Here is a 24,558-nt window from a genome sequence, read left to right on the forward strand (position 1 = left end):
TCATTTCTGCCATATGAATAAAAAAAACCTGGCAGGACAGACGTCACTCTTATTAATTCAATTGGCAGCATATGTTGTTATCTAACCCTTTTCCTCACTCTCAGGAGAGGGCTTAATTGGATACATATCTATGATGTAAGACTTTTACCATTTTCCCCAAATTTACCTTAAAATAGATCACAACAGATTTTTCTACTCTTCACTTTATGTCGATATTCTATATTAATGTACAATCTGAAAACATTGTATCTAGTGATACTTTTAATATTTTGGAAGCCTTGCCTTTTTCTCATTACCATAGATACATTTCTGAAACAATAGTCCGGTCTCAGATTGAATCATTTTATATATCTGCCCACCTGAGTTTCGATAAATGACATCTTTATATGTAAACCACACAAGTGAGTCAAAAGCACCCTGAATTATATACCGATTGTCTCTATCTTCTTACTCTTCTTGTACTTTCTTTGTGCAATTAGGAGTTGTATATCAGCTCCCATAATCTTTTGCTTAGTAAGGCTCTCTGGGCATTACATAATTCCAAACAATGTTGCAGAGCGATAGATGAAAAATAAATGTTTATAGGATTAACACAAGTTGATTATAAATGGATGGCAAATCCACAATAATCAGCTTCCTAAATGCTGAATAATTATTACATTAGGAGTGTTTTTTATTGAAGGAAAATATGCAGAGAGCATTTCAATATACACAAAATTAAACCGCTACTATGAGTGCCCTGCACACTATACAGATTTAAAATCAAATTTATTTGAACATCAGCATGACTTAACAACAGCATCTTGTGGAAGTTTATATTGTAAAGACATTACAGTATTAGAGACAAGATAATTTGGTATGAGCAAGCGTTTGGTAACAGTGGAGAGGAAGAACTCCATTTTAACAGGAAGACTTCCACCAAAACCTTGCTCAGGGAGGCGCAGCCATCCGCCATAACCGGTTGGAGGTAACAGGAAAGAGAAGACACAAAAGAGGAGTGTGTAAAGAGACCAGAAAAAACAAACAGGACCAAAAAAACTATGGGTGAAAGAAGACAAAGGTTATTGACATGCAATTAATGGTATACATACATATATGGAGCATGAAAAAAGGGGTGTGGAGAAGAAGCAAAAAATAAATCATGGGAAGTCTTCCAGCAGTCTGAGCCTGTAGTAGCATTAAGCAGTGGTTTAGGGTCACATGACCAAGCCCTGAGTATTATCTTTTTTCAAAAGGAAAAATTTTAAGTCTAATATTAAAAGTAGAGATGGTGTCTGTCTCATGAACTTAAAAAAGGAGCTGGTTCCACAGGAGAGGATACTGATAGCTGAAGGCTCTGCCTCCCATTCTACTTTTAGAAACTCAGGAATTATAAGTAAGCTGCAGTCTGAGAACAAAGTGCTCTATTGGTTTGATGAGGTCTTTAAGATATGATGGGGCATGATCACTCAAAACTTTGTGTGCGACTTTGCACATGCCTAAGGGAAGCATATATAAGAAGTACCAGCCCTAGCACAGAACTTTGTGGCATGCTGTGCTTATATCAGATAGATACAATTCAAACCAATGCACTGCTTTTCCACTAATTCCAGTGGTATGTCCTTGTCTCACTAGTAATTTGCTGCACTTAGATTTTGCAGGACAAATACAGGTCTAAGTCCAGTATCTGAGGCTATGAGGAAATTAGTAGTAGTGCTTCATGCAGTGAAAATAATCACATTGTTTCTTTCCAACAACATCTTTTGAGACATTTGGAAATAAAATGAGGGTTGTGAATCGGTCTGTAATTGTCTAAAAGATCTAAACAGTATATAAGAGGTCTTAAATATGTACTGAGAAAACAGTCAGCACCTTTTTGGGGGGTGCAGCTTGAAGGTTAAATTGCTGTATCATGCAGCATGTTAATTATTTGAATAGTTTGTCCTTGGTTAGTGTCTAAAGCCAACCTTGATGAAATAATTACCCCCACCCTTACTTTTTGGTATGTAAATTATGCACTGGTGTCATATGTCTCTGTGCAAAGCTGGCTAATCACATATTTTACACCTGAGAAACCACCACTGAGAAGGAAGTGGCAGTTTCAGTGCACATAAAACATGTCTGTGTGAGGTGTGGGGAGCGAAGGGAAACGAAAGGTCCATCATCAGCATATCCAAATAGGAAGGAGCCACGACATGGAACTCTTTAAATGGAAGCTTTGACAGAAGCCTGCAATCCTTTCTCACCACACTGCCCCTGCTAATCCCCTCCATTCAACCACATCACTATGGAAACTGTCTGGATGTTTCACCCTTGCCGCCTAACTTGTGCCATGCAGCCATGTCGGCCACTGACATGGAGGTTGTGCAGCAAAATGCTGGCTGTTCACTGTTTCCCTACACGCCACAGGTCTCTATGTGACATTACATGCTGCTAGACTTATAGTGATTTTTTTTTTACCCAGGAAAAAGAAAAATGCTCAAGAAGAGACAGCAACTGCAAGTTCAAAGCAGCGCAAGAATAAGCACTTCAGCCTTTAAGAGAAAGACAAAAAAACCTTGGCTGTATGGTGCGGAGTTCAAGGTGGTTGGAGCAAATTTTCATATTGCTTGCTCCCGATACCTATTTCATTTCTTTGACTTCCTCTGGCAAAATTGCAGGAGAATATTTGTCATGGTTTTAAAAGGTTTATCAGCTTCAAAGCTGAGGGAGCTGGTCGTCCAACCCATCAGCGAGACTACGCAATCCTTCCAGCGCTGACAAGAATGGGTTAGAGCATGTGGACAAAATTTCCCTGCTAAGCCCCCAATTCAGAGCTTTTACATAAAGCTAGAAGAAGCACATTTGCATTTGCCATTGACGTCAGCTTTAATCCATCCCAAACCACTTCTCCAGCCCCCTCAACATCTCGGAGAAGAGCTTCGGTAATTGCTAATTACAGGAAAAAAGATGGTTATAATCACAAGCACCAACGGTCTGGTCAGTGCCAACGCCTGTGACCTAAAATCTGCTGAAATCAGCTGTAACACAGAGCTCATAGGTGAGCACAATCTTAAACATAGGAAAGTATGGTTAAGGCTGTGCTTCTTGTTTAGTTAAAGCAGCAATTCAGCTAAATCTCACATTCATGTATCTTGTGTGTTGCTGTCCTCTTACCTCTTTTTATAAAAGTGCCAAAAGCATACCCCGGACATGAATTACCTGCTTGGGTGATTTTATTTTTCCCCTGAGCAGTCGCTGATGGTATAGCACAGCATTGCATGGTATTTAATTGGATGCTTTTCTGGCATCTTATCAGGGCTACACTGTTTTTTATGTATTCATCATTTATTAATGATATATAAAACCTACAATGTCTATGTGTAATCTAAGTATAAATTTAAATTGTCTGTTTTGTCAAACCTGACTCTCCTTTAGGAGAAACGGATCCAGCTGGCACTGCTATCAAGCTTTAAGTGATGTCAGATTTTTAAAAAGGTATTTGACAAGTTTTGACACCCTATCTATGATATCTAAATACAAATCAATTATTCCCTATGATATATAAAGACTATAGACATACTTACTTGGCAATACTTAATCTGAATTTTTCCTAACATTTTCATTTAAATGCTTTTTAGCAATAAACCTATTGGAATAAATGTACAATCTGTACAATCAAACAAGAAAAAATGTAAAGCCATATTTTCTTTTCTTTTTTTTATCACTTTCCACAAATTCATTGTCTTGTGTGTAGCGCTTCAGTATATTGTGAACTACACAATGAATAAGTGATGTACTTACTAAATCATTTATAGATCATTTGGTCTTACGAGTTCATGTCTACCATTGCCATAACCTGCAACGTTTCAAAATTCACGGGTGTATTATGATTAAGTCATTTGTTGTTAAAACACATGTTGTCTCAGTTTTGTCACAGAGAAGAGATCATGCTGGAGCTAAAACAATTGCAACAATACAGTTTCTTTGCACCCCCTCCCCCCTTACACCACCCGATCAGTGTGTTGATATTCTGCAGATTAAAGTACATCTTTGTACTGCTGGAGGTACTAGATGAAAGTCAGGTAACACACTAATGTTTGGTCATATCTGACTGTATATAAAAGATGGCTGCAGCCCCATCGGTAAAATGAAGCCAGAAGTTTCTGAGTTCTTTATGATCATTAGGAGGGGGCGACATGTCTGGTTGCAAAAAGATTTGCAGTTGTATCGAAGTCTATGGGTAAAGGACTTGATAGATGACCTCACAAAACACTTTCATGATTAGTTTATGGTCTCATTTGATAGTTTCAGCAACTATAACTTTATAACAAACTGTGTGCTGCTGTGCACAAACATAGCTTAATCAAGAACAACTGGGCTTTCCAATATTTCTAATGTTTGTTCTTTTACGTCATTGTCTACAAATATCTTGGAAACCTATGCACCTGGCTGTGCAACCAGGCTAGTCGGCCAGCAAAATATGCCCCCTAAGTGATGCGGGAGACTCACATTTTAGCCTTTGCCAATGATGCTGTGTGGATTGTGATTGATCAAAGAAGTTGTTTTGCAATCCCAGTGGAATTTTATTTTATCAGTTATTTAATAATTTAATAATATGCTATAAGTGACTTTTTATATGCATAATTTGTAATCCACCATAATTAAACTAATAGAGACAGTTAGACATAGAAATGAACCAAACCAATACAGATTAATGAACTCCATATTCTTTCATGCAGAACTACCTTTTGATTGACTAATAACTTTTATATAAGTGAGCAGTGTCCTTGATTTTCCCAGCCAGATCCAACACTTGCGCCAAAGACTAACCAACCACCCACCATTGCTAACCATAAAACTAATACTAAGTCCCCCTCCTCTGATTGTAGTGTAAGGTGCATTTCTGCGCCACTTGAAACCCCCAGTGTACTGCCTGTCTCTCAGTAGAGATGTTACCTGCCTTTATTTGGAAGTTTGACATGACAGATTACTTTAAAGCTTTGTGCACAAATCCCAGACTTGTTAGATTCATCACCACTCAGCTTACACAGAGGGAGAGCCACAATCTGCCAGTCTTGCTCGTGTGCTTTGGCCGATAGTTTTGTTACTTATTTCCTCCCTGATTTCCCATGTCTCCCCAAGGCACGGTAAACTGAACAAAGTAAACCACATTTTATTCAGAGAGACCAGTTGCACACTGAAAAATGGATTTTAATTTGCCCAGTGAATTTGTGCGATGAGTGTTTTAGGACATGGGAGGGATATTTCATTAGTGGCTTTTCCACTGGGGCGTTGGAGAGTTTCAGGGGTTTTGGACACACATAGGCACTTATTTCCTTTTTACTTTAAAACATCTACTAGTTACGGTGTTGTATTTCTTTGCAGCAGACTACCTGATATTCCACTTTCCTTTGCAGATTTTTGAACACTGTGTTCCTATTTTTTGTCTGATGATGCAAGATATTTTTGTGGTACTAGAACTTTCCACACAGGTACTCATTCATTAACAGTAAGAGGTACAAAAAGATGTAACACCATGTTAGGAGAGACATGCAAATTCACAGAAAAGCTGATTTTCATTCTTTTATATAATGGTTTAAGTTTAAATGAGGTTATTTAACCTTTTGCACAGAGCTGGTATAAAGGCGTTGCATCATAATTTGCTTTATCAGAGAAGCTGTGGAGACGTGTTAATATACTGCTGTCACTTTCACAGATGACATGCATGAGGACGCGTATGTGTGTGTGTGTGCATGCTTTTTGTGTGTACTGCCAGAAATGTATGTAGAAATGATTGTAGTGGTGTCTGCACAAAATGATGCAGCACCTCAAATGTATCCATCTCCTAAAATGGGAGAAATGCATGAGCAAGAGATGAAGTCACTTAATTTAGTTGTTGGCAATGGCATCAGAAAACATTGACCTTTCGTTGGTTCCTTGAGGCCATTAAATGAGTCACATGACAGCTGGATATTTACAGTGCCTCTCGTCACTGGCCTTGTCAAATCACAGCACACTTCACTGAAGCCTAGGAGGCCCTAGGCTGGACTTCAGCTATGCAGACAGACATAGGTGTTTTTTACCCTTCTTTTAGCTCAAGCTCATGGCAATTCCATGAAACACAAAAGAACACAAGGGCGTGAGGGTATGTGTGTGTTTGTGAGCTTGTTCGAGTGTTGCTGCTAAAAAACAGGAAGGAGAGAGTGAGACATACATACAGAAGCACAGACAGTCTGCAAGACCAATGAATTTCAGGCCAATTTATCTTATGAATGAGCCTCTGGAGGGCATTCACTCCCAGACAGTTCCATGAATTGTACAACAAATAAAACTGTACTTCTGGACCCATATCTCACACGAGACAAACTGAGTCTTTTTTTTCTGTAGCTGTTTCATTTGAACCAAGAAATAAACAGATCAAATCTATAATGTTTCAATGTTGTGATGAATTTCACTCCTTTTTAAAAAAATTCTAATATTAACATCTGTGTAAAGCTTCTGTGCTTTAGCCTTGTCTCAATCTTATATATACATGCCTCATGTAGCAGCCTGACATGCTTGCAAGCAAGGCTCAACTACACAGTTGTCAGTTATGCTTCCAATACCAGTGTAAGGAGCTGTAAAACCAAGAATTTTTATGTCCTCTTCTAGCAAAAGTAATGTCCAAATGTCCAAAAAAAAAGAAAGAAAGGGAAAGGAAAGAAAAGGTAAAAAGTAAAACTGCTGATTTGACAGGTGCTATTGTCTGTTACATCCCTGCATAGTGATGTAGTGAAGTGGAGCCATAGCTCAGGTAGAGTGGTCTATTACCTGTCTACAAAATGCAGGGTTGGCAGGTTGATCCCTGGCACATCCATGTGTTACAGTGTCTCAGGCAAGGCATTGAATCACTGGTTGGTCCCAATCACAGCTCCACCGCCACCAGTGTAGAGGAATGTGTATGTAAATGGGTAAATAGGAAAGTACAGTGTTATGTGGTTTGTAGAATCTAGCACAATGTCCTACAGATAGATAGATAGATAGATAGATAGATAGATAGATAGATAGATAGATAGATAGATAGATAGATAGATAGATAGATAGATAGATAGATAGATAGATAGATAGATAGATAGATAGATAGATAGATAGATTCATAAATGTAAGACTCAAAGAGCCACCACATGCCCTAGTTATACTGAAACATCCCATTGTACCTAAAAACATTCCTTTAGTTTGTGATTTTTACCTCCTCAGAACAGAAACCTTTCAAAGATTTGCACTACACAAATATATATTTTGTTTTAATCCCACCCAGCCTGTTAATGCTGCCTAGTAGTCAAGCAGGCCTGTAAAAATAAATAAATAAATAAAAATAAAAACATTTCTTGTCCTGCAGTCTGGTAATTCAAAAGCGTACAATGGAAAAGAATATACTGATTATAAATCTCCATTATGGGATTTTTGTATTCTCTTTTTCACATTGCAGTAATGATAACAAGTGAGACTACAACATGCGTTCTACTCTACACAGTAAACAAAGCAAAAGCATGCAGGATGTTAAAAATGTGTAACTCCTTACAATTTGGTTACACTTTTTAAAATGTTATTTCATTGGATCTGGGTTTAAATATCAAGTAAAAGCAGTTGTCACATTATAGATACAATATGCATGCAATGAACTTCACTCTAACCATCAGCTGGTTTTAAAAAGTGCAATAAATGTTACATGCGGCAATTATGATGTTTACAATTATTCCATTGAAAAGCAATACATTTATAATATTGTTTTTTTGCTATTTAGGTCTTTTCATCCACAATCGCCAGCATTTCACTGCATATCTATGGTGCTCGAGCTGACAGTCTAAAAGCAGGGTGATAACAACTTGGAATAGTAGAAATTGTGACCCGCTTTGCCTCAATACATTCTCATTGGAGCTAACTTTTAGATTTAATAATGCCGAGGTTACACCGCTGTTCATTTTACTTAGAAATGTTTGAAACATTGTCAGAAACCCTGAGGGCCCTTGGATTCCATTTCAGAGAGCAGCTATTTGAGGCGAAGGGTAGAAGGCAGTGACACTGACAAATCCAAAATGGGTGTGTGTGTCTGCACACAGTGAGCATTTCTACAAAGACAGGCAACTCGTTTGATTTGCTACATTTATAAAGGCTCATAAATAAGTTTTGCTGGATTCATTTATTGTATTTACGCCACACATTTAGCCCTTGTGTTTAACCCAGAATTACAATCAGACAGTTAATGTGTTGCAAGGAATTTGACTTTGTATTTGGTATTTTCTGTTTGTTGAAGCCAGCTCTTGTTATTTGGAGTTCAACAGCATAAAAAGTGGTAAACTCTAGTCATTTATACAAATCAAAGGAAAGGCAGCTGTATTTAAGCTAAGGTATTTACTACACATAAAATTTAACAGATAAAAACTTTACTTTGCATTATTAATATTTCACTCGACAGATCTGCCATTTATTTATTATTTTTTTTCACCATTGCCAGAGTGGAGCTTGTTCGATGATTTATTTCGAGACAAAATTCTGAAAACACATTTTGTCCTTTCCTTGAAGGGAACTTCATGTGCCATATATCTCACATGAAATCTTTTCTGGGTGCCTCCTACGTTATAGAGGTTAGGAGGGGAAGCGCGGGGTATGAAGAGTGGTAGGAGGCGCCGTGGTGGTCCAGTGGACTGGAAAACGCTGCCCCCTGGCAGAAAGTTAGTGTGTGGCTGTATCTGTGGTGGAGCTAATATGGCCACTGGTTCATTAGAGCGCTGATGTAAGGAGTACTACGTGACACCAAGTTTCTAAGCGCAAAGACTTTCAGAAAGGAACCACTGAATGCAGTGAAGCAAAGTGAAGACTTCCCTCTCTCCTGCATCAACCGAAGAGAAATCCCTCCATTTGGGTTCAAATGAGAAACTGATGAGAAATTGAGCAGCTTCTTAAACACTGGGCAGGACAGACAGAAATGCTTTCATACAGAAAAAAGAAGGCTGTGCACCTCATTCACTCACATGCAGAGCATCCACTTTCTACCACAACAGGAGCTGCTGACAGGTTGGTCATCAATGAAAGGGGGCAGAGAGAGCGGGGGGGGGGAAATAGACACAGAGGAAGGCAGGAAATAATAGAGAGAAAGAAAGAGATGCTGACAGGCTCAGCTCCCCTCCTCCTCTTGACAATCTGGGAGGCGAGGACACACAGACAAGAAGGAGAGAGCACAGGACCCATGCTTCAAGCTCAGCTGCACATCAACCCAATCATTATGTCGAATGACTATTTAAACTCACATGAAGTTTGCTATGTATAGTAGTAGCTCCAGCTGATTCAGAACTGCCAGCGCAAGATGTCACACCATGTCCACTTCAACATATTGCACACTGGAAATCTTCAATGTTGTTCTGCTGTAAGAGATTTTGGTTGAGTCTCAAAAAAGCCAGTGAGATGACTATTATTATGTTAAGTAGGATTCACAAGTCCACTGTGCATGTTTGAATCTTTAAAACATGTCTTAAACCTGCTTAAATACAAACATAAATGGAGTGGAAGCATTGCATTCCACTCTTAATCCACAGACATGAAACACAATCATTTGGAATTACCAAATTTGCATGAATGAATGGTTCCCGTGCACAAATTGCGACTGTTTACCCTAATTGTGACACGGCGCATGTATATGCAGTTTTGCTGTGTTCATGTATGCAAATAGAAGCCAAGGAATAGAAAAATAAAATAGTCGCTCTGAGGACAAAATGTGGTGGCAGGGAGGCAGAGAGGAAGGTGGTGGTGGGGGGAAATAGCCCCGCTCATCTCCTCTCATTTTCTGCCCGCTACTACCCAGCAGAGTTTCTATGGCAACCCCTCAAAAAGCGGTGTGCGGTGAATTGTGGATTTGAGATGCGCTGTCTGATTGCGCTGTGTGGAGGAGATGGCTGGCTCTTTCGTCAGTCTTCCTCTGTAAGAAGAAATTGGTGGAGAGCTCCAATGAAACAGCACTCCATATGCTTTCTTTGATGTGCGTGCCAGCCTTTGGTCCTAGAGCATGTGTGTGTGTGTGTGTGGGTGTGCGTGTGCGTGTGCGTGCACGCTCAAGGAAGCTTTACATTAGAAGCTAGTGCCCCCTGCAGAGCTGCTCGTCACTCTTGGCACCCACCAGGCTGCACTCAGCTTTCCAAATGAATCTGTCTGGCTGACCATGTAGACTCATCAGTATGCTTTGGGTTTCAGCTGATTGACTCGATGCCACTGATGACGGTTCATTTCTGTTCTGAGTTCCAACAGCCGTGTACGACACAGTGCACGGCGTCTTGATTATGAAATTTTGACGTACACACACAGAATGTGTTTTGCCACATGCCTCCTCCCAAACCTCCACACCTCCTCCCCACCCACCCTGCATTTCTTATTAAATAAAAGCTCAAACTTTTCCGTGTGGCTGGCTTTCACTGACGTTAGGAGAGCTGTGTCTTTATCCATGTTAAGAGTGGGACATGTATGCTGTGCGATGTGAGCTCTCTCTCTCCCTCTCTCCATCTGAGTATCTGTATGATGCTTGCAAGCTGTGCCAGTCTCCATTAGCATCCCATTATAAACCAGCATGATCACTCGTCACTTAGAATGCCTGCCACAGCGTGCTCTGTGTATGTGTGTGTGAGAGAGTGTGAGAGAGAGCTTGTTGTGAGGGCACGTGTGTGAACGTGTGTAAATCACACAGTCAAGTGATTGAGATGGCCTTGTTTCAAAAGAACACAGGGGGAAAAAAGCTTCCAAAGACTTGTGCCGCAAACATTTCAATTTAAATGTGTCTGAATGTGTCTGGTTTGTTTGACCCAGATTTCTCACCTACCCCTCTATTGATAAATTGGATATCTGGAGGCAGCCTTGTGCTACAATTTAATTTAGTTGATATGTAGTGAACAGCACCCTCTGCTGACTTAATCTGTAAGCTAAAAATTGGTTAGTGCTTACAACTGAGCATCTTGAAGAACTCATCAGAAATTATGCCTTAAAGCATAATATAATGAGCAATAAAGCAGCAAATAAACGTTTTACTTTTCCATAAATAACAAAGTTAGTGAGTATTTTCTTTTCAGAGAGGTTAGCAAACCTGTTTGTGTCTGATTGTAATGCGGTCAAACAAAAATGTGCACACATAAATCACAACTGGCTAAATTGTACTTCAAACAATGGCCTATACGCTGCATAATAAATACAAGCATATTGCAAGTGGTCAAATATGCGGAGGTTGTGATTAACATTGAAAATTTGCTTCAGACAGAATCCAACAGATAGTCTTTTTTCACTTTAATGTGTATGGAGATAATGCTTAAAATATTCAGAGCTGTCAAAATAATGTTCTGTACCTTTAACCCAACACAGCAGGCGTGAATGCAATTTTGTTTCTGGCGCTTACATCGCTGAAAATGTGGCATTTAATTTAACAATGTTGTATCAAATTCTTTTTCTAGGCACAATGATCCTTTTATTCTGGCTAATCCACGCAGGACACTGTCAACAGTTTAACTGGGGATTTTTTTTCTTCAAGAAAGTAGTTCCAGTTGAGCCTTTTTACATTAATGTCAGACAGAGAGAGAGATTAAAGAGAAACAGGGACACCGTTTCTGGAAAGAGACGTGGTCATTGAAGTTTTTAATGTCATCTTCAGTCTTGTGAACATCAGAAACAAGATCCCAGTCACTTTGATTGTATTTTGATGGAGGCAGAAACCCAAAGACCTCCAGAAATGATAGAATTCTCTTTTCTTCACAGGGAAAATACAGCCTTTAATTTTTCCTGCTAACATTAAAAGTTCTTCCTATCTTCAGCATAAAAGGTTATTCGTTTTAACCACTGGTACAACCAATGATTGCTATCCTTTTGGGGACTCCAGGTCCACCTTCATAGTGTTGCACAATAGAATAGCTTCCTAGAAGTTGGTGCTTTAAATTATGTATCTATTTCCCGTTACTTTTTAAAACTACAACAACTCAAATTGTCCACTGTTGAAAAACAAAAGGATTATCTATGGTCAGGACTTTAAGAAACACAAGAACACCCCTTTGACCTTGGTCTTCTCTGACTTCTTAGAACTGCCTTCTTTCTCTTCTTGTTACCTCCTTGGTCTTCTGATTGTAGATGTTTCCCAGCTTGGCTTTCCTCCATGCACACACGCAGACACATACACACATATATATTCTGTGGTCCAGGTCTAGAGGAATGTTGAGTGTCCCTACAGCCCCCCCCCCCCCTCTCAGGAGATTAGGCTTCACCACACTTGCCCCCCTCACTTCATTCCATTCCAAAGTGTGCCCCCTAAGAGCTGCCACATTTTTATCTGAGCCTGGTGATTGTGACAGATTTGCCAAATGACACACATACACAAACACACACATTTATGGACACACAAGGGGACACAAACAGAGGGGAGGTTGCTCTGCCCAGGGAGGGACCAGAGAGCGCTGGACTCCAGCTATAAAACCCTCAGAGGATGAGGCCAGAGTCCTGCCCTGAACTGGACAGTACTTCCTTCCTTTGTGCCAGGACGCTGTCAGGACAGGCAGCAAGAGAGCCTCCGACATGAACGACATCTACAAGGCAGCGGTATGATCCCACTCAAAACACAGCTGAAAGAGTGCAGTTGACTTCCTCTGGTGAAGTTATTTGATTTGTTGGGTGCTCACCAGAACACTGTGAGAACTAATCTAGTGTGGGAGTGATGTTTTTATGGATGTAAAACCATTATCCTTAACATTTCTTAATAGTGCTAAATGTAATCAGTAGTTAAGAGTGAAAGAGTGTAATTTCCCCATTTAAAGCTGCACTTTAATGTTTATTTGTTGCATGAAAAAATGCCACCCATCATTTTTTAAGCCTTTTTAAGCTCACATTATTAAAATAGTTGTAAAATACCTATGTTGCCTTCATTAGTGCTACATCGTCTCGGGGGAGCCTTAACACCAAGTATGTCTCTAGATTTCCTCCTACTTCAGCCCTATCAGAACTGATAAGAGCCACTCATAAGGTCACTGACAGGACATGTCCCTGGACCACAATCTGCTGCTTCATTCATGACTTCAAATGGAACGGTCTCACTTCACGTGGCTAATTTTGGCCAGTTGCTCAGATGCTTCTGTTTCAGTGGTTCTCTGGTGCCAGAGAAGAGCTTCAGGTTTAGATAAACCGCCCCATGGCTGAATTCCAGCATTATCTGTGAGCCTGAGAGCCGTGTGGCTATTTATCCACCTTTGCACAGATAGTCCTCTGGCTCTCCTATTTGCTCACAGTCCAACGGGGAGATAATAAAAACACACTGGAATGTATATTACATCTGTTTCAGGTTTTTTTTTTCTTTTGCAGTATCATCAGCAGTGGAATTTAAATGTGAAAGTCTGTATACTGTATGTATGTGGTTAATTTACAGTGGACAACAGTCAATAACTCTTACATAAGCAGCTGTCTCCCTCTTTCATTCTTGGTAGCTTTTCCAGGATTACTGTTCCATTGTTGGGACAGATCCACAGCTATGCTAATTTAGAGCACTGTGTATTGTGTCCTTTATCTGTCGTTCCTGAGCCTCTCTTCTGACTGTTTATTTTTAACTCCTCCTCTTACCAGCTCTCATGTATGATATGTAGGTGCTGTGTAATGTCAGGGATGTCCCGGAGCTTTGTTAACTGAAAAGTTATCAAAACAAACAGAAATAATCTAGTCTAGATTTCCAGATATCTTAACCGAGATATATTTGGAGCTTTGGAAAATGCAATCAAACCCATAAATATGTTGTTACAGAGAAATTCCAGAATATATCCCAGAAAGCTGATGTTTTCTCTCTCAATTCTTTCTCTTTGGCAGGTTGAGCAGCTGACAGATGAACAGAAAAATGGTGCGTGAAACGATTTTCAACTGAAGGCGTAAAGGCTTTGAGCATGCCATCGAGTCCCTTTAAAAGATGATTTAGTTATAGTTGTTGGTAGAAAAAATCTATACCTCAACAGGACTGCAACTATTAGTTGCACCAACACTTAAGACAAATAGCCTTTTGTGCTGATGCCCAGGAATTAATCTTAACCCTGTCCTAAACCAGACGTGCTTCAGTAGATATTTTTGTGTGTGTGCTGCTTTGTTGCTGCAGAGTTTAAGGCCGCCTTTGACATCTTCGTACAGGATGCAGAGGACGGCTGCATCAGCACCAAAGAGCTGGGGAAGGTAATGAGGATGTTAGGTCAGAACCCCACACCGGAGGAGCTGCAGGAGATGATTGACGAGGTGGATGAAGATGGTAAATCGAAACCGCTACTGGGCTATGGATAAGAAAAAAAAAAGAACAAAATAATTGGTTGTGTTTGACTCTCATTCTCACAGGTCAGCTGCCAAATGCATCACAAGCATGTTATGCAGACAAGCATTGTTCGAGCCCTCTGACCTTAAATGCTAGTCAGGGATCTTAAATACAACTTGATGTGTCAGGTTGAATTAAAGGGAAATGTGTGTCAGATGTTGCACTTGTCATCTTGGATTTTCCATGTGATTTAATGTTGAAATATGAAAACAGCATCTTGGTTTTGTTTGATAAAGCTAAAGCTGATAATTGAGTTCTGTATAGTTAGACCACACACACTTTAATTCACAGGTATGCCTGTTATAAATATAATAAATAAGACAATTATAGGCTTCAAATCAAATACATTTGTAACATCAGTTGAGATGCTATAACATCACTGCAGTGATCCATTGGTGAACAGACTGTACTTTTAAACTGATCATCTGGTTAAACTGGGATAATATAAAATCCCAGTTTAAGGATGTGATGAAGTGTGTTGTGTGTGCAGGGAGTGGCACGGTGGACTTTGATGAGTTCTTAGTCATGATGGTGAGATGCATGAAGGACGACAGCAAAGGGAAGTCAGAGGAAGAACTGGCAGAGCTGTTTCGGATGTTTGACAAGTACGTTTCATATTTAAACCTGTAGCTACTTTATCCTGCACTCAGAGCGGTTTATTAGCAAAATCTCACCACAAAAGAAATACTGTGCTACATGCTTACTGACAGACTTGGGGGGGGGGAAATATCTATGGCAAGAGGATGCTATCATTGGAGCATTTCCACAGTCTATTGAACAAATTGCTCTTCTTCATCGTGTGGTTCCAGCAAAGTATGCTTCCAATGTGCAATTATGAGTACTGACAAAATGCCAAGCAGCTCTGCAGAGTACAGCATGTAGTTTGCTCCATAATCCTTTTTGACAGCTCCGAATATTTTAAACACCCACTCGATGTAAGCCAGACACCTCGTCTGAGCATCAAAGAACAAACTCGCTGTGCTTTTTTTCCCTTTCTCACCGTGGTGGTTCCCAGACACTTAAATTCTAGATATGACCAGTCACACATCAAATACAAGTTTGCTTCTTCCCCCAATGCCAGCTGTAAAGCTTAATTAAAGTTTGTTACGCATTAACGACATTTCACACCTTTGATTCTGCAGAAACACAGATGGTTATATTGACCTGGATGAGCTGAAAATGATGCTGGAGTCCACGGGAGAGGCCATTACAGAGGACGACATCGAGGAATTGATGAAGGATGGGGACAAAAATAACGATGGCAAAATTGACTACGATGGTGAGGACTTTGGACCAGTTGTGTTTACTTTTTAAGACACATTCACAATGAGACATTTGCTTGATAAAGACATGTTCTGGTTTCGTAGTAGTTTGTCTGAAGCTCAGCTGTTTGTAACACTGACTTCTTTTTTGCAGAGTTCTTGGAGTTCATGAAAGGAGTGGAGTAAGCCTGTAGACGAGAGGGTGGTGTTTTTGTATTTTTTTGCAACTCCTCTGCCATCTTGTGAAGCTGGAAGCCAAATTGGATGTAGTTGATAAAAACAATTGGACGACTTTGTAAGATTAAGTCAAATATCATCTTTAAAACTTTCTGTATTTTTCTATCATGTCTCTTGCATTGTTATAAATGCAGTTGTGACTTTTGGTGCCCATGTATACCGATTTTTTTGTAAATGTATCCAAATTACTTGTGTCTTTGGGGTTTTGTTTTTTTTTACAGAGGCCAGATACCACCCTCCTTTTGGCTGTTTGAAATATGAATGCCATGTTTGTCTCCAGCTAAATTCTTTATCTCGAAAGTGCCCCATTGAGCTTACAAATCCTTTTACTAAGAGGCTACTGTTTACTTGGGCAGAAAATGTGCAAAAAAGCAAAACATATCTCTGAGTAAACACAGTTTTATAGCAATCTCTGCTAGACCAATCATATTATAAGAATAATGTGCTGGGTACAGCTCATTTCATGGATACATTTCTGGATGTGGAAAATGTCTTCAGGACTTTTTATTCCCTTATATTACCCCTGGAACATCTGCAAGGTCGGCTTGAAATTTGCACTCATATAATAAACAAGATGTATTTGTCAGTATGGTCAATTCGTCAGTTTCTCTCTTTGAATAAATTCATTCAGTCTTATCTGTACTCACTTTAAGGACATGGTCTACATACTTCAGTCAGTGCTTTTGCTGTTTGTTGAGTGTTTCTAGCGTGCTAGACAGAGTTACACCGGTTATACTGGGGGACAAAGCACTGTTATTTATACCATTTTGCCTAAATGTACTCCAGATTTTACAGGCTGATCACATGCTTGCCTCTCTGGCCTGCTCTGCTTTTCACAGATGAACAAGTAAAAACAAGCAAAGGAGGCCTGAAATGTTACTTGTCTTACCAAGATAACAGTGGATTTTGTGTGAGACTGTCTATCATAAATTTTGAGTTATCTGTTACATTTTTACTCCATAGTGGTTCGTGCCTCTGGTATGCAAACTATCCACATGGTCGCTTTGGAGGTATCTAGTTACACAGACTATTGAGACAGGAGCTATTTATGTCTAATCATGTTAGTGCCCATGTTAGGGGACGTGCATTGACAGACACCAGTTGACAATCAAATGCCTGTGACCATAAAAAGCATGCTGTTAGACTACAAAGAGATAACAGATCTTTTAAAAATCCAGCTTGATTTCTTGAAATATCGGAAATAATAAAGCCCAGAGATTAATTTTACATAATAAAGAATTCTTTTTTTCCTTCTTTTTTTCCTTTCCGTTTTTATTTATGTTAGTAATTTTCAATTTCAGCTTCAGCCAGGTTCTGTGGATCTCACCAAGCATTCCTTAAAAATGGCCATTGTCTAGCGTTTTAAACCATCCAGTCCACAAAAGCAGGACACAGGCTTAGCAGCACAGGAGTCATGTAGTTATCACTGTGGCCACTTGATGTCAGCAGGAAAACACATTCTTATCTTTTTGCTTGGCTCAGATACAGCAAGCTAAAGATGAGAGATTTCACGGCACAGCAACAGCCTTCCCAAAGTAAGATAATGGTTGACCGTTGATGGAATCCGCAGACCGATTTGTTTGGTTATAAAATAGGGTTAGCATCCAGAGTAAACTGCTTCGTGTTTCTAGTGGTTGAAATTGTAATGTCAAAAATAAAAACAGTATTCACATAGCAGTAGGTTACTACAAGATCTGAAAAAATGTTCTTGTGTTTTGATACCAACTGATAAGTAAAATGTTCATTTGATCTATGTCCAAAATCAATATGTCGCATTTTTATTCATTTTTTGCCTATGAAAGAGACCTTTTCTATAATTTGGATTTTGGAAATGGGATCAAGTGCATTTTGTGCGAGCGCGTGACGTCAGTGGCCTGATTGATGACAGCCCTCCTACCTCCCTCTGTCTCTTTCTGCTTCCCTGGGGGTCCTGTTAACTCCATTCTGCCCCCCCCCCCCCCCCCCCCCCCCCCATGGTCGTGTGATACTTATCGGATTATAAACCCCAACCAACAGCAAACCGCAACTGCCCTTCTAGATCAGTGTCAACAGCCTGACAAAGACACGGAATAATCTACAGTTTTATACATTCCTGCTGCACTGGCCAAAAAAATACTGCATTAAAACTAAAGCGATGATCTCGAGTGAAAAGATGTCACGTTAAAATCTGAGGTGCTACTTTTTGATCACACTGATTAGGCTGCTCTGCGGCCTGAGCATTTTCGTTTAAACTGACATTTGCAGCGTGGAAAAGATGAGTAGTGCACTCTTCGGCATCAATGGGAGGCTGGGCAGCAGCAGAGCAGTGTGTGAATGAATCTGGGGTGTGGTGCACTGTAGCAGTAAGCTGGGTGGAGAAGAGAAGCACTTACGTAAGACAGGCCTGATGATGACTCATGCCTGCTTTTATTAACACACACTGCAGTTATGAACTACCTTTGTTATTGTCGCCACATAAGCCATCTCTGTTTCCTCATTGGTGAAATATCGAAACACCTGTAAGAACGACTATTGAATGTGACTGAGACGGAGGATTTGCATAGGTAATGGTAAGCTTAGTTTATTATATAACTGACTTCATTCATTCATAGAAAACAAAGTGGGTTTATTCCATTGCCTGAGAGTGAGTCAGACAGTCAGACACAAAGCTTTATATAGTAAATTCTCAGGGAAACACGCTGCTTTGCTGTTTTACTGATTTATAAAAACAGTTCTTCAAACCATTAGATCACATAAAAGTAATACTTCACCAGGAAAATGCCCTAAAATGGCAATACCAAGCTATACCAACTTAGCTCACTGTGATTAATACATGTACAAACTGTCCGGAAGAGCGAGCAATACCCCGGACACAGTTAACGTGCTGTCTTCCTGATACCCACACATGTAGACCTCATTTAAAGCCACCAGGCGTTTGGGTTTAGGATTCCTGTTTTTCTTGCTTGTCTACATCACATGGCCTTGGAAGCTGTCCAGTGCCAAATATTAAAGATTAATCTCTGGAAATTTCTGTTATTCACCATTCACAATAGCAGAAAATACATGAATATAAGCTCCCAGATTCTCTGACCCATTTCCAGCCGTTGTTCCTTTTTAGGTCATGTGACAGTGACTTTTTGTTTGTTTGTTTTGGCCGTGTAAAATGACGTGTTCGTTGTAAATGATTACATAAATACGATAAATACATAAAGACAGTTTTAAATGAATGTCAGTATGAGAGCGAATGCTAGGTTGTTTTCGTTGCCATAAATACACAATGAGGAAGTGGAACACTTTAGACAAAGAGAGAGTGGAGAATGGAAGGACTGCAAATCAAACTGGAACAGACGGAATATTGTATCATGACGCTCCATCCCACTTCTGGTGCTGAGAACACTAAAGTACTGTTTCTGGACTGCCTTGCCATAATGGCCCATAGAACAGCAAGACTACAAGACACAGAATTCTCAGATTCCACAATAACTATTCATGGAATCAAATGAATAACAGCTATTGTTTTGTTTTAATGCACCACTGGAGGGTTTATCTATTTTTACTTCTAGTTATGCATGTAAAATGAAGAATACACACTGCACACTTAAGTTATAGAGCTGAACAACAATACTGAAATTCTCCAAGTCCTGCAATAAAATGTTAGCCTAGATAACTTGAATTATTGCTTATTTATTAGCATTTTAAAACTTAATTTAATTACTTATGCTATTGACAGTGTATTTGACAAAAAAAGTGCATGAAGTAAGTTTTAAAAGCTGATCACAAAGGTGAGCCTGCATTTGGCACTATGGCATCATGTTTAATATACACTCGCCAGTCACTTCATTAGTTACACCTTGCAGGTACTGTGTTGGACCCCTTGCCTTCAGAACTGCCTTCAACACAGTGCTGGAAACCAGACAGATGATTTGAGCTTTGTGACATGAAGCAGTAATCACAAGGTGTGTACACTGTGATCATAAAGGGACAGGCATGGTCAGCAACAATACTCAGGTAGGCTGTGGTGGTTAAATAGTGCTCATTTGGTACTAACGGACCCAAAGTGTGCCAAGAAAATATCCCCCACACCATTACATCACCACCACCATCCTGATCTGTTGATACAAAGCTGGGTGGATCCATGTTTTCATGTTGTTTTTGTGCCAGATTCTGACCCTACCATTCAAATGTGGCAGGAGAAATTGAGACTCGTGGGACCAGGGAAGGTTTTTCAAATTCAATTCAAAGGTTTTTCTGTTTTCAAAATTTTCCTGAACCTGTATGAACTATTTACTCATTTCCCCGTTCTTAGCTGATAGAAGAGCCATCCAGTGTGTTTGTCTGCGGCTTCGAGCTTCATGTGGTGTTTGTTTTCAGAGATGCTCTTCTGCATGGCCACAAGCAGTGTGGTCATTCTCCTCTGACTTCATCAGCAAAGCATTTTCAACCAGACAGCGTTAGCTTACTGGATATTTTCCCTTTTCAGACCATCCTTCTTAAACTCTAGAGATGGTTGTGTGGGAAAATTCCAGTGGATCAGAAGTTTCTGAAATACTCGGACCAGCCCGCCTGGCACCAGAAACCATGACACATTCAAAGTCATTTAAATCACCTTTTTCCTCATTCCGATGTTCGTTTTAAACCTCAGCCATGTCTACATGCCAAAATGCATTGAGATGCTTTTGCCTTGCTTACCCAATAAAGCTGCCATTTACTGTACTAACTATGTAGTAAAGTAAGAAGCTGCAATATTTAGTACATGGATGGCAGCTTTAAGCTCCTCTTGGCTTGGTGCTGTTAGCTGTTAGTGTGGTTTTTTTTTTTGTGAAAACAGTTTTCTCTTACAGCTAAAGGCAACTCAAGAAGACGTGTGAGACTAAATCAAAGAGGAAAATTGTGGGCAGGGAAATTAGAGAGCTGAATGGGTCAAAACCTGTGCAGAGCGTTCTCATTTACATATTATATAATTTGAGTCATTGTTCATTTTAAAATATTAATCAAAACTGCTTCAAGGCTGGTGCTTGAGTAATATGCGTTTTTTAAGTTTTGCTACAGTGTAAATAGTTCAGTTGGAGATGTTTAAAGGGGCTTACTTTTGTTGGTTTGTTTGTGGGTTTGTTTTGAGTGACACGTGGAGATTCCTGCTATTGGCACTACGACATCAATATTTCAGGCACCGATGACGTAGAAGTACATCCCGTAGCACAGACATGCTTTTCATCTCACTCAGCAGTCCCGTACTATGAGCAACATATGGCCTTGTATGAATGGCATACCAGACAGCAAGACATTTCCAGCACGGCCTCCCGTGTAGCTCCTGAACGGGGGTGCAAAATAGACAGATGACCTTTACTTTGTGTTAGGTCTGCACAAGGAATGTTTTCTTTCACTGACTTAGCTGCAGATTAAAACTGCAAATAACTATCACTCTGTTCTTGTGCTTGGTGAGCGCAGGCTACTGTATATTACTGGATGGTGAATTTGGCTATGAAATGAAAGACTTCTGGTGTTAACAGATGGCCGCTTCGGCCTGCCACTCGGATTCCGTGGGGCTCTGCTTTACACATGACCCAGTATTCTCTTGGCCAAAACTTACACTTCTCTTCCTCCTCAGATAACATACATGTCTCCCAGAACAGACTGATGTGACTTAGAAAGGTTTTGAGTTCAAATTAAGTTTACCGAACCATAATATTTGTTTTGATTTTGTCGTTATGTTGTTAATTTTTGCAATATGGTAACAAATCACAAAGTTGAGCTTTTTGGCATCTTAAATCTAACTTTAAAAATCTTTTTTCCCTTGAAAACAAATGTGGGAAAATAGGAAGGATTAAAAATGGCTTTGCTGTGACTCCAAGTATCTGGGAATCAAATGGCAATCTCCCAAACGGGAAATTGGCATGATAACACATACCATTCCTCTGTAGTTATACATGGCAATAGGAAATTTCCATGTTTCAGTGCACTTATGAACTGACTAAGAAGAATTAAACACTTCTATGATCATCATGAGTGCTGGTAAAAAACAAACAAACAAAAGAATAGCAGGTATTCGTATCATAAAATATGACACAACCTTTTAGATATAACAAAGACAGCAAGGCTCAAGGGACAGAGCAGAACTGCATCTATGATGTCATCGCCTACTCAGGGACAGCATTCGCCCAAATACTGAGATTAGGATTATTCTCATTTCCTCTGAACATCTGCTGTACACAAACAGAATGAGACCAGCAGGAGTAAAAATCCCTGCACTAACGATGGCAGTTATTTAGATAAGAATGGCTTTTATAGCAGGAGGGCCAAACACTCATAGGATCGTGGTCACCCCTTTCGCAATGTACGAATGAACTCTTATTTTATGGAAATAGCGTAAATAGTCCTCTGTGAATACCGTGGCTCTGTGTTCAGTGAGGGTGAACTGAATAAATGAGCTAATGCTGTTAGTGTGCATCAGAAGCAGAAGCAGCTGTGAAATTATTGTCAGTCATGCAGTATGTTAAGTATGTTCTTATAACCACAGCAGGTGTGAACCAGCTCTGGCTGGCTTTTGCTTAGCCCCAGCAGCACAGGCACACACACACACACACACACACACACACACACACACACACACACACACACACACACACACACACACACAAATACAACATAAGCATAAGCTTGCAAACAGGCATAGGCCCCTTCCAACCCCCACCCAGAGCTAAAATCAAGTCAGTCTCATGCACATCTGCTTCACCAGCAGTGGCTGCTGAGTAAGCACTACATTAGCCTCTGCTTCCCTTCATAAATGATCATAACAGGACAGAAAAAGTCCCCTTATATCTCACAAAAAATTTAAAACAAAAAACTACTTGGTGGGAAAAAAAAAAGAAAGAAAATGACATGCACGGGCATCCATTTCCTGTAAATGGAAGTCAATCATCTTTCTTTATCAAAGGTTTGCTTAAAAAGTTCTGCCAGACTTCAGAATGAACTCTGTAATTTCACATGTTTCTTGAGTGAGCAAGTGATGGGGACTACACCGTCTGCTCAGACCTCACACCCAGCTTTGAAGCTGGCAGCAAAACACAAAGTGATTCATAACTGCAGAATGCAAAAAGCTATTTTTAAATCTCAGGTGAGGCATTCCACAAATAACAGGTGTCAGGAGTGCTGAATGGTAGATGCATGGGAATCTCACTTCTGAACACCAGTTTGTACATTCTACCTGAAGATAAGTGTTTGATAGACACTAGTGTGCGATGGCAATAAAATCAGGTATTTAAAGGTGTGTAACCATATACATCACTCTTCTTCACTTGTGTAGAGCACTGACGATACGTTGTGGGTCTACGGTGCCGTTTACAGATAAGTTCACTATGATTGTTCTCACTCCATTATCCCCAGGCACCGAACACTAGTTTTCCAATGCGCTGCAGCAACCCATTACCTTTGCCTTAGAGTGGGTGTCTTTTCAGACCTAATCATAGCTTTAGCCTGCAGGTATGTGGCTTGCCAGGTTCAGTCATCCTGGAAAACCCATCATTCAACAACTTTTATCGTCACAACTGCGAGGTGTTGCTAGGCACGTCTTTTCATGTGCTATATTGCTGCTCAGAGAGCTGTAAGGTTTTATATCTAACCCGCCAAAATATTCTCATTTGTCTTTGTCTCAAAGCTGGAACTAAAAGAGTTTTAATGTAGTATTTAATTCATTAAATGCCATACGGTGACAGTTATTGGACAATGAACGGCTGTATGGATAGGGGGGCAATACAAAGCATTTCCCCCCATCTCTACTTTTTTTGTCTGACTTAGAAAGCTTGGCTTTGGTTCGTGAAACAATTTCTTTGGGAATTTATTACACCATCTTTCTGTCATCTGGAAAAGAACATTTGAATAAATCTCCCTGACAAGGTAGAAACAATACGAGACCTACTGAGCATTCAGGGAGCTGTAATGACACATCAAACGGAGAAAACAAAGAACTGCTTACCAATTCAGAAACTTCCAGACAAAACTCAAGACGTCTAATTATTGTTTTAAGGGATATGAGATAGAGTATATTGTTTGCATGGTATTATGAAATATACTTAATGTACTTTCTTTTCTTTTTTTTTTACCAGAAAGTAAACACTTTCTTGTAAACTTTGTGTGTGAATGACTTCTTTTTAATTGGTAGCGTGAGAAAAGCAAAATGACGTGTTAATTTCCCTCTAAATGGTAGCAAGAGTGTTAAAGAGTTCTCAGTTCTTCTTTGTAAATAAACAAATTTCATTAATGGCTTTATAGGATATTGCCCTTTCCTCACCCCCTTCAGGAAATGTGCAAATCTTAATAAACAACAAACAAAAAAAGGTAATTTCACTAGGAATAACAGCTATTGTGCAGCACTGTTATTAAATTTTATCACTCTAGAGGAGTGAAGTTGCAGAGGCGAGCTGTCCGAAGTCTTGTATCTGTGGTGGAGTACATGCTGTGTCATCTTCCTCTTCCTTTAAGCAATATATGAGTGACTGGTGGGTGTGCCTGCAGTGTGGTATTGACAGATCTGGCCCTGTCACTTGTCTTGTGTCAAGAAAGCCTGTGGGAGACAGGAAGTCGGGCTTCAGAGTGGACAGAAAACAGACATCTGACCACAGTGGCAACCTTGATCCCAGAAAACACTGAACAACTGCTTGCAACTCTCTCTGGATCTCTTAGAGCCCTGTTTGTTACTGATTCAACCACGTAACCACCTTTGTTTTGAATGTTATTGACTCTCAGTAAAAAGAAAGCAAAAGTCTAAGCAAAGACAAACAAATCGTA

The 24,558-nt window shown here is 39.8% G+C and overlaps 1 protein-coding gene across 1 annotated transcript; it reads left to right on the forward strand.

Moving 5' to 3' along the window:
* Positions 1 to 12,402: 12,402 nt before the first annotated feature.
* Positions 12,403 to 16,384, forward strand: tnnc1a (troponin C type 1a (slow)). Its single transcript, XM_004546183.6, has 6 exons — positions 12,403 to 12,558; positions 13,810 to 13,840; positions 14,090 to 14,236; positions 14,787 to 14,901; positions 15,439 to 15,575; positions 15,713 to 16,384. The coding sequence occupies exons 1-6, from the start codon at positions 12,535 to 12,537 to the stop codon at positions 15,742 to 15,744; spliced, it is 486 nt and encodes a 161-aa protein (XP_004546240.1). The 5' UTR covers positions 12,403 to 12,534; the 3' UTR covers positions 15,745 to 16,384.
* Positions 16,385 to 24,558: the final 8,174 nt, after the last annotated feature.

This window comes from Maylandia zebra, linkage group LG20, assembly GCF_041146795.1.
Source record: "Maylandia zebra isolate NMK-2024a linkage group LG20, Mzebra_GT3a, whole genome shotgun sequence".
Classification (NCBI taxonomy): Eukaryota; Metazoa; Chordata; class Actinopteri; order Cichliformes; family Cichlidae; genus Maylandia; species Maylandia zebra.